Here is an 11,797-nt window from a genome sequence, read left to right on the forward strand (position 1 = left end):
TAAGCAAAGCCAATTGATGCAAAATGTCCATCTCTTCTAAGTCAGTGGGATCAAAGTGTTGCAAATCATTTAGTTCAAAACACAAGTTATCTGACATCTGGTTTTCACAATTTGCAGCAAAAGCATAATTTACAGAGTGAGAATCAGAGTTGTTAAAATTTCCACTAGCAGTTATATCAATGAAGTGATCAAAACTCTGATCCTTACTACTGCTACCAGATTCTTCCTGACCAAAAAGAGCTGTGCTACCAAATGAATAATCATCAGCAACTTTGCCAGACTCTTGCAACTTCTTTTTCTGGTTTAACTCCCTTTCATAGGTCAGGAGTCTACCATGAAGTTAGGTCAGGGTCAGATCTTTGAACTCAACTGAATTTCTAGTTACAAAAGCAATTGTATCCCATTTTTCAGGTAGTGATCTAAGAAACCTGCTATTTTGTGTTGAATTAGGAAATGTAACTTTAACAAGTCTTAGCTCACTAATGAGACAGCTAAATCGCTCAAACTGTTGGGTCAATGATTCACCCTTGATGTGACAAAAGGTTTCATACTGCTGATTCAGAATTTCCCTATTATTTTCAATAACTTCTTCCGTTCCCCCAAACTGTTCCTTCAGTGCATCCCATAGCTCTTTGGCACTGTTACAATGTAACAGTCCAGCATAGATTTCATTGGGTAATGCAGATGCAATGATGCTAAATGCTTTGGCATCGAGTTCGAACTTTTGGAAATCAGTTTCAGTATAATTTTCAGGTTTTTTAGGTTCGAACTTCTTTGAATCCTCAACACTTGGCACCATGGGAACATGTGGTCCAAAAACAACAGATCTCCAACATCCAGTATTCTGTTGAGCAAGGATGTGACCCATGCTTCTCTCCCAGATGTTGTATTCATTACGTTTAAGCATGGGTGGTTTGAAAAGAGAGCCAATGTTATTCTTATCATCTTGTGAGTGTGACGTCATCCTGGTTGTTTTACATGCACTAATTAATCAACTTTGATGGTGATTAAACCTTATTTTCCAACAAAACGAACAAACTATCAGTATCAACTATTTTGAGCTGAACTATTTATGTCAAAATGATTGTTAAATCAAATTTGACTGTCCGCGCTCTGATACCAATTGTTAGGATCTGAGTTTGGTTTTGATTGTGATTTATGTTTGAATTAAGATGAACAATGAATGAGTAGTGCAGCGGAATATAAATGGAAACAAACTTTTCACAATCAAACAGGAGAATTGCTTTCAACACACATTTTCACAATGAACCGAATGCTTAAATTTATTCCAAACACCGATTACAATTGCATGTATGCAACAAACTCCCCCTCAGCCTAAGCTCAGTGATTTGTTCGTACAGGAAGAAGATGGTGAAGAGCTAATAGAACAGTACACGGTCCTGTTCTATTTTATAGGCACGGACAAACCACTGAAGCATCTAAGCTGACGTCACCATGAAAGTGACATCTAACCTCCTAACAAACTCTAACATCTGATCTATACAACCACTGCTATGCTAACAACTGTTATACATTACATTTCATAAAGACAAACTAAACTACTGCTGAATCTTTCCACTGATGTAAACCTAGCAGTACTTAATATAACCCAGCAGTGCTTGTCTTCAAGGCAGCAGATTGAACAGCAGGGCTATAGTCTTCATTAGTCTTTGACTTGATCAACAGTTGTACCGATCAGTGATTTGGAGGTCAGCAGATGTTGAAACCACTTTCAAGGGGAGAGACTTGATGATATAACATCTGCTTATTCTGGATCCACTGCTCTGATCCAGTTTTGGCTTTAATTATCTGTTCCTCTGATAGGGTTTAATCCAAACATGAAGATCTTGTCTACTACACTTGTGGGTCGGAAGTCGGGGGAGAACAAGGCAAACTGGATAGAGCTGTTTATCTTGATGTGTAGAGTGCAGAAGAGGGAGATGAATCTGGCTACGGTCTTAGCAGATTCGTTTAGTAGAGGTCGAAGAGAAAGTATTCGAGCTGGTTTGGATATGGGTCCCTACATTACTAGGATTGCAACAAATTTGGGGGTGCTTGACAAATATCGCCCCAAATTTTTACACGAGGGGCCTAAGACGGTGGTTTTTGGGTTGAAGGAGCTGCAGCAGGCAGGCATAGCGTCGTGGCAGGAACCCTACAGCTGGGAGTCGATTAAACAGGGTCCACAGGTTCAGCCGCCACAGGGACATCCGGCTCAGGATGTCATGATTCAGATTGAGCCGACACATAGGCAGCGACCACCTCAGCGACACGAGAGGCCAGCGCGTCAGTACCCGAGGAGGCAACCTCCACCAGTGCCTCTTACTTTGGAGTCGTTCTCTGTGTATGTGGAGCAGAGGTTCGACAGGCTGGAGCATTTGATCGAGTCACTTCGGGTGGGCCAGCCGATGCAGCAGGAGGGCCAGGCTGGTGCGGATGCGAGAGTTGATCCGGAGCCTTCAGTTCAGGTAGTTGGAAAGAGCAGTGGTGCAACTGGGCATCAGCAGGAGTAGTGTGGGGATGGCATGAGGATGCAGAGCAGCAGCTGACGATTATATCTTTTGCTGATTATTTTTATTTTATGCTGTTTTTGATCCTCACTTTTGGTCTGTACTGATATTTATACACTTTAAATAGGTTGGTTAGGGATGGCTGGGTTGGTTGATGTTGGAACTGATGAACTACTGATGACTTTTGATATATATATGATGATATGTTTTGGTAGTTTGTTTGATTCAGATAGGTTGATTGTGTTAGCCGCTTTCGTTCGCGTGTCCGAGGTTAGAGTTGTTTGCTGAGCGCGTTTCGAATTGGAGGGCTTATGTGGAAATGACTGCCACTTTGACAGTCTCACATATCAGCTAAGCCGTTTCCTTTTTTGTTGTTGTTTTTTATTTATTTATTTCGTCGTTAGTAGTTATTTATTTAGTTAGTTCGTTAGTAGGGTATTAGTCTAGTAGTTGTTAAGGTAATTGAGTCGTATTTCCATTCTTGCATTAGGGACAATGCAATCTTTAAGTGTGGGGATGGATACATGTAAATAATCGAGTCTTATATTGAAAAATACAAAAAAATTTAAAAATTGAAAAAATCCAAAAAAATCGAAAAATCAGAAAATGTCCTTCGATATGAGAAGTTTGCAAATAAAACGGAAAATGATAGAAAAGGTGAATTTTTGCTTGGGTTAAATAATAATAATATGAGATTATAATAAATCGAGCTTGCGTCTAGTTAGGGATATGTGGTACTGATCGGAGTGTCGCGCCCCGGTCAAAGATAATATTTATAAACCCGATTTACCCTTAACTATGTGGTAGTGGTAGTACAGGGTCGATCCACGAAGAGTTTGTGGTTTGCGTACGTATAAGATTGATTATATTGGTTTGTCACTATTATGAAGCTTGCTATTTCGTTAATTTGTTTGTTTGTTGAGAAAGAGTGTCGGAATGTGCCGACTAGTTTTATACTAAAATGATTAACTACTAAAAACTTGACAATTTCAATTGCACGAAAACTTGATTAGAACAATAATGAGAAAACAAGGTTCACACTCGGTTCAACAACTGCAGGACCTAGGGTTGCTACACGTTTTTAATTTGGTTTAATTTAATTAGTTCATTATCGGTTTTAGAATCACAAGGCTTAGGTGCCAATTGCTATCAACGTTCAAGACGGACTACAATGCACTTCGTTACCTCGGACAAGTAAATCCTATTGAAAGATAAGGAATAATTGCACATATTCATTCCATAAAGTCAAAATTCATTTCCCATTCGACAATTTATAGATTCAATACAAATGCAAGACAATTATCTAACAATTCAAATGCAAACCAGTTTGTCACAAAACCAAATATTCAACAAGTAGTAAACCTTAGAAATCCTTACAAAAGTCTACACCGGGTGAAACCCGAGAGGATTCGCCGCTCATGGTGAACAAAACACGATCGCCGGATGAGAGTTGAATCTTGATCACGAACATCTTAAAACCCTGAAGGTAATGGTGATGATGGTTAGGGTGTAGGATGAATAGTGAAAGTGAATGGATGATGAGTGAGATGATAGTAGGCTAGGGTTAGAATCGAAGGTTGTGATACAGATGATTAGATGGATTGTAAATGGTTGAGGATGATGTTCTAGGTGTTCTTGGCTCCAAGATGAAGTTCAAAACTCAAATAATGCATAACTCCCTTCAAATAACCCAAAAATTGGGTTCTAATTCGTTCAAACACGCAAAACAAAAGAAAAACCCATCGGCTAGCAGGAGGTGGCGTCGCCAACGCCCCCTAGAATCTTCACTTTTCTGCAGACGCACTAACATGCTACCTACGCGAATTCCGTCGACGCGGGTGCGTCGCCGACGCCCTACGTCCCTTGTAGGGTGTCGTTTCCTGTTTTGCTTATCTCGTGTCCCCGGTTGATCTTGTTCGCTCCCGATGCCCCGTATAGCTCCTTAAACTCCGTTAGATCAGCAAAACACAATTCTAATCAAAAGTAGGCCATTCGAAACTAAAAGTTATGTAAAACATAAAAATATAAACTTAAACACAATAAGACACCAGTACGCGATTTGGGTATTCATTGACTACGTTCTAGTACGTGATTTAGGTACTCATTGATCATTTGGTACATGATTATAGATGTAGTGTTACATTGAGAATTTGGTATTGCTTGCACATATGGTACGCGGTTTGGTATTCACTGACTACGTTCCAGTACGTAATTATGTACTGCAACATAATCACGTAACGTTATACAATCACGTAACTTTATAGCTTGTAAAACAAAAAATATCAAAAATTAAGAAAACTATAACAATAGCATACTCAAATTAAAGAGAATGAAATGCTCGTTAATATGGTGTAATTTAAAAAAAAAATATTTTCATATGAAAAAGTTATATCCGTTTGAAAATCAATGGGGAAGGAGTTCATGGAAGAAAAACCTATAGTACCCTTTTTCTCTTTGTTTTTTCAATTGTAGGACTCCTTAAATTACGTAATTGCCACTACTTTATTTTGAGCCATTAATCTTAGGGAATAAACAGATGTGGATTTCGCATACACATGCCCGTGAACGCAGATGACGCTGGTGACCCAACCCATCACCATTTCAGAAGAAACTCATCGTTTGAAGGTTCAGTGTGGTAAAACCTATGATTCAACCACAATTTAGATTCAAGCTACACTTTAAAAGATAATGAGGCTGCTAATAAACCGGAAGATAATTGGCTTTAATTTTCAGTTTATTGATAAAATTTCAATAACTTTAGTTTAAATAAAAATAAATAAAAACTTATCCATATTTCCGTATTACATTATCTATATATTATCTATATATTAAAAATAGAAGTCAATGAATAGTAACTTTAATATTATCTATATCTATATATTAAAAATAGAAGTCAATGAATATTATCTATATACTAAAAATAGAAGTCAATGAATAGTAACTTTAATATTATCTATATCTATATATAGTTATCTATATATTAATGAATATTATAATATTATACATAGTTTTTTTATACTTTTATTATTCTAATGTTATAATAATAATTATTCCTTCACTTTTTAAGTTTATAGATTTTCATATTTTTTTAACTTAAATGATTTCCTTTTAGTATCACGGACTGGAATAGGCTTCGTTTCAACCGGTATTGAATCGGTACTGGTTAAATTGAATACATTTTCATTTTTTTCTTAACGTCAATGATATTTTTATCACGGGTTGGGATAAGCTTGGTGTCAACCAGTATCGAACCGGTATTGGTATCGAAAATACCCATATGATCCTATTCGGTATCGGTAGATAAAGGTAAAAACCGGCACCAGCCTGGTACAGAAAACACCAAAAGTCGGAACCTAATTAACATTGAAAATCTTTTAGTTCGAGAAATTCGATACTGATACCTGGTACTATTTGCCCATTCCTAATCACGAATACTGTACGAACGACGGTATCATACAATTTTTTTTTAATTTTCTTCAACTTTTAATGATTTCTATTTTTTATTGAAATTAAAAAAGATTTAGCCCATATAATTACTTAACCGATCAAACCAAATAAAAAATAAACAAAAGTTAAATAAAAAACTTAAGAGTTAAGAAAAAAAAACGTGAATCGTGATTTTAATAACAAAATCACTAAAAAGAAAATTAAAGTTTCTTTTTCTTCTTTTTTCCCAGCCGTCGACGTCAATAAAAAACACTATTCAAATCCGATTCTCAAGTAAAACCCCTCCTCTTGCCGTCGTGCAGTGACCGTCACCACCGGCCACCGCTGGCACCGTCGTGCGCCAACCGTCTAAATCTTCACCACCGCTGCCGGCCGTCGTCTTTAACCGTCTCATCCCACGCAATCAACTGTTCATTATCGACTCTCTCGCCGTTCGTTTTCTTCATAATGTTCTCTTTCTTTTTTATGTCTTCATTAACTTAGGGCATGTTTGGCTAAGCTTTTTGAAACAACTTATTGATTTATTGGTTTTTTGAAAAGTCATAAGCTCTCTAAAATGATGTTTGACAATGAGGGTGTATGTGAGAGGGAAAAGCCAATAAGTCAATAAGTTACTCCATCCTAACTTTTCTAAAAAGCCAATAAGTCAATAAGTTGTTTCAAAAAGCTTAGCCAAACATGCCCTTATTATCGTTTAATGTCTGCTATATGATCACTTATAACTTGATTATTGTTTAACAGTCATTAAACATGTATAATTTAGGTGATTAGTTAGGGTTTTTAGAATTTATCTGCGAAACATTGCTTTATAAAAGCAGATACACAACTATTTAGTGTTTGAAGTTGATTATTAATGAGATTATGTTGTTTAAATAAGCAATTTAGAGACGCACTTAATGATCTTACTAGTATAATTTTATATAGTTGATTAATAATGTTTCCTCTTATGTGTTTATGACATTATCCTCCAATTTTTAGCTATATGATTGCTTATCAAGGTTTAAAAAAACGGAAACGAGTTTCAAGGCGTTTTCCCTTCGCCTCATGAGGCGTAAGTTAAGCCTCGAGGCGGAATTAAAAGATAAATAATAAAATTATATATCTTATAAAAATAATAATACTAACTAAATTCGTCATCAAATTCATCAAAATCAACAAAAAGTAACAAACATAAAAAAGACATAAATTGCTTGAAATTGGCACAAAAAGTCAAAAACATCAAAAACATATTTAAGAAACCCCTGAGGCGCAGCCTTTTTAGCGCCTCAGCCCCTCTGAGGTGCACGTACTATAGGAACCCCCTGAGGCGCCCCTCAGAATCGTTTTTTGGGCGTTTCGCCTCGAGGCGCACGCCTCAATCGTTTTCTAAAACCATGCTTATAACTTCATTATTGTTTAACAGTGATTAGACATACAGAAGTTAGTTGATTAGTATGCATACAAGTGTTTATGCTTTGGTGATTAAGATCTTTTCAATAAGCTTTTGGTGAAATTGGTTATTTTGAAACGGTTATGGTAAAGTAAGTTGATTTTTTTATGAGATTATCTACCTCATTAGCTGTCTAGATAAGCAATCTAGAACACTCACTAATGAGTTTTTAGTATTTGAATGCATGATCTATTACTTATTAGTACTGATGATTAGTCAGGCTATATTCAGTTAATCAGTTGAATTCGTAGAGGTGTTTAGGGTTTACTTTTTAAAATATATTTGCTAAGCATTGGTTTAGAAAAGCTAATACACAGCTATTAAGTATATGTATGCATAAAAGTGTTTGTCCTTGATGACTAAGATCTTTTCAATAAGCGTTTTAAGATTGGTTATTTTGAAGCGATATTATCTTCTTCATAAGATGTTTAAATTAGCCATCTGGAACACAAACCTAATGATCTTACTAGTACTATTTGATTTTGTTGATCAATAATGTTTTTCCTTTATTTATATGATGATGGGATATCCGAACAGAAATCTTGATGGTATGAGTGATGATCATGTATAATCTTTCCATTGCAATCTTGATTAGAGTTTATTAATCTTGTAGATAATGTCAGCAAGAGGTAAAGTTCCGGCCATTGGAATCGACCTTGGTACTACGTACTCGTGTGTGGCTGTTTGGCAACACAACCGAGTTGAGATCATAGCAAACGATCAAGGTAACCGAACCACCCCCTCGTACGTCGCTTTCAACGAAACTGAACGTTTGGTTGGGGATGCTGCCAAGAACCAGGCTGCTTATAATCCCACCAACACCATCTTCGGTTAGTCACTTTTCTCTTCACTGGTTAATTACCTTTTGTTGTGTTTTAATCATTTAGTTACATGAAACAGATGTCAAACGGCTGATTGGAAGAAGAGCAAGTGACAAAATCGTTCAGGACGACATGAAACTGTGGCCTTTCAAAGTCGTGGCTGGAAAAGGTGACAAGCCAAAAATCGTAGTCACATACAAGAACGAAATTAAAGAATTTGCTGCTGAAGAAATATCTTCTATGGTTTTAGCCAAGATGAAAGGCATTGCGGAGACATTTCTAGGATCGAAAGTTGAAAAGGCTGTCGTCACTGTTCCTGCTTATTTCAGTGATTCTCAACGCCAATCAACGAAAGATGCTGCAATGGTTTCTGGACTCGAGGTTCTGCGCATGATTCATGAACCTACAGCTGCTGCAATCGCTTATGCACTAGACAAAAGAGCCAGTGTAGATGGCAAGATGAATGTGTTAGTTTTTGACTTGGGTGGTGGTACTTTTGATGTCTCCATTCTCACCATTGATGACGCGGGAGTGATTGAGGTTAAAGCTACGGGTGGTGATACACATCTGGGAGGTGAGGACTTTGATAACAGAATGGTGAACTATTACGTCTCTGAAATCAAGAGAAAACACAAAGTGGATATTAGCAAGAACGTAAAAGCTTTGGGTAGGTTAAGGGTTAGTTGTGAGAGGGCAAAGAGAACTATTTCAACAGCCTCTCAGACTACAATCGATATCGAATGTTTGTTTAATGGAATCGATTTTTCTACAAAGTTTACTAGGGCTAAATTCGAAGAGGTGAACATGGAGTTGTTCAAGAAGTGCATGGCTACTGTGAAAACTTGTTTACAAGATTTAAATATGAACAAGGATAGCATTGATGAAGTGGTTCTTGTTGGCGGGTCGACCCGGATACCCAAGATACAAGTACTATTGCAGGAGTTTTTTAACGGAAAGGTACTTTGCCAAGGAATCAATCCCGATGAAGCTGTTGCGTATGGTGCGGGGATTCTAGCTGCAAAGTTAAGTGGCACGGGTGACGAAGCTGTGCAGACTCTAGAGCTAATTGATATTACGCCTTTGTCTCTCGGTGTGGGGGGTGATAAAGATGTTATGTCGGTTTTAATTCCACGAAATTCGCCTATACCGACCAAAAAAGAATATACATTCTATACAATTTTCGACAATCAAACGTATATGGATCTTCCAGTGTATCAAGGTGAGAGATCGAAGTGCACGGAAAACTATCTTTTGTCACAATTTTGGTTGTCTGATCTTCCCCCTGCTCGTCGTGGGGTAGTTGAAGTAACTGTATGCTTTACGATAGACGCCAATGGGATACTTCATGTCTCGGCGAGAGAAGCAACTAGCGGAAGTAACAACGCAATAAAGATAACCAACGAGGGTGGTCTGACAAAAGATGATATTAAGAAGATGATTGAAGATGCCGAACGTTACAAGTTGGAGGATGAAGCACACATGAAGAAAGTGATGGCCCATGAAGCTTTAACTGATTATGTTTATAAATTAAGAGACAACATTAAGGATTACAAGGTTCGAATGAGGCTTAGAGAGACGGCATTGAGTGTAAAAGAGTTGAAAGAAATAGACCAACAGATTGAGGACGCAATCGAGTGGCTTGATGAACACCCGGATGCGGAAGTTGTTGACTTGGAGGACAAGGAAGCAGAGCTTAACAACATATGTAGGCTTACCAAGTTAAACCTGCATTGAGAAACAAAGGTCATCAAACGTACTGCCTTTACTCTCTAAAAGTAGTAATCTTTTGATTATAATATGTAGACTTACAAGTAGATGCTTTTGACCCATGAAAATCTATGAGAGATCATGTGTACTCACTGTTCTTTTGTTATGAAGATACCATTACTTTGGCTTTGTTTAAGGTTTAGGGGTATGAACCAAAGTAGTACTAATTACTCAATGGGGTGTTCATAAACTGACAAAACCGACCGAACCTCCCAAACTAAAGCAAGTCGGCCCGTTTGAAATTTATACGGTTTTGTTTTAGTGGTTTGACGGATGGAACCGGGCATTTGACATTTATTTTGTATATTAGTATATATTTTTTCATGTTAGGAGTATAAAGTTTGTATACATATATATATGTACACACATATTATATAATAACAATTCTAATCATTTTCTAAAATTTAATACTATTTATGCTTTTGATAATTTTTTTTTTTTTTTACCTAAAACTACTAATCCGCCAAAACCATTGATCTCTTTATGATATGAAGAGTCTCAGTTGGATTCGGGCTAATTAGATCCCATCATATTCAGGTACAGTAACATTGGGTCGGGTTCGGTATTTCAGGGTATTCCGGTTTTTGGTAAAATGACACCCCTAACTTTATCACTCTTTCATCTACTATCAATAAGCCTAGAAAAAATTACCAAAATAGACATATTTGACCCAAAACTTTCCAATATAGACATGAAAGTTTAGCCTTCACTAAAAGAGTCAACCTCGTTTCCACTGTCACATTAGCTCTGCCAGTTGAGACGACTAGGATTTAGCTTGGACTTTTAGCGACACGACTGAGACAGCTGAGCCTACACATTTTGTGAGGCGGCGCTTGAGACTGAAAAGTCCCTGTTTTTTGGCAAAAGCGTGGACACTTTTGGATACCGGCTAAGACTACTTTGAGTCAAATTTGGTAATGCTTATTTGGTTATTGTTTCATCTTTAGCTTTATACAAGACAATACTCTTTATTTCAACTTCAAACTTTGAATTCTGAATGTATAATGGCTTCTTGTGCCTACTATAACTATCGTCCAATTCATAAAACGGATATGTGCAATTTATGTCATTGCTGTTAATAATCTATGGTGCCCGCGCGATGCGGCGGGGAAGACATACACCGTTAATCACATAGCTTTAAAAAAATGCGCGATGTGGCGGGGAAGACATACACCGTTAATCACATAGATTTAAAAAAATGAACATATAAAAAGTTATAGTCGTTTAAATATCACAAGGGAAGTTGAATTAAAAGTCAACATTATATTTTAAAGAAATTGTATTATATGTTACCACTTAAAAGTTCTAAAATTCTTAAAATTACATTTTTATCTTTATATATAGTTACGTATTATAACATAGTAAAAGATGGTGAAAATATTCAACACCGTGTCGTAATAAGTTAAATGGATAACATATACGCATTGCGTTTAATAATACTTATATGTAATACTAGCCTAAGATCCCGCGAGTTTCGCGGGTGGCTTAACATAAACATATAATATCTACTGTCCTTGAAGCCCATGTTATTCATCATTTTTGTTCTAGTCCTTTCCAAACTTAGGCTTCACGGCTAAGGGTCCAGTGACTAACTTTGAATTTTTTAAGAAATTGGAAAAAATGGATCAGAATCCGAACCTTCTTTGGAATTAGTACTTCTATTTAAGCAAATTCAAGAAATAACATGTAGACCCATCATTGATCTATCAATAAACACTTCGATTCATATGAGCGAAAACCTAAATATTACATAACTGAAGTCGTCACGAAAGTGTAATTTTAGAAAAATAATTCACTTTAAACATCTCATAGAGCTCATAATC

General features: G+C 36.7%; 1 protein-coding gene across 1 annotated transcript; it reads left to right on the forward strand.

Moving 5' to 3' along the window:
* The first annotated feature begins 6,170 nt into the window (after positions 1 to 6,170).
* On the forward strand, positions 6,171 to 10,196 carry LOC110925470 (heat shock 70 kDa protein 4). Its single transcript, XM_022169423.2, has 3 exons — positions 6,171 to 6,388; positions 8,000 to 8,216; positions 8,287 to 10,196. The coding sequence occupies exons 2-3, from the start codon at positions 8,003 to 8,005 to the stop codon at positions 9,939 to 9,941; spliced, it is 1,869 nt and encodes a 622-aa protein (XP_022025115.1). The 5' UTR covers positions 6,171 to 6,388; positions 8,000 to 8,002; the 3' UTR covers positions 9,942 to 10,196.
* Positions 10,197 to 11,797: the final 1,601 nt, after the last annotated feature.

Source organism: Helianthus annuus, chromosome 7 (assembly GCF_002127325.2).
Source record: "Helianthus annuus cultivar XRQ/B chromosome 7, HanXRQr2.0-SUNRISE, whole genome shotgun sequence".
In the NCBI taxonomy this organism is placed as follows: Eukaryota; Viridiplantae; Streptophyta; class Magnoliopsida; order Asterales; family Asteraceae; genus Helianthus; species Helianthus annuus.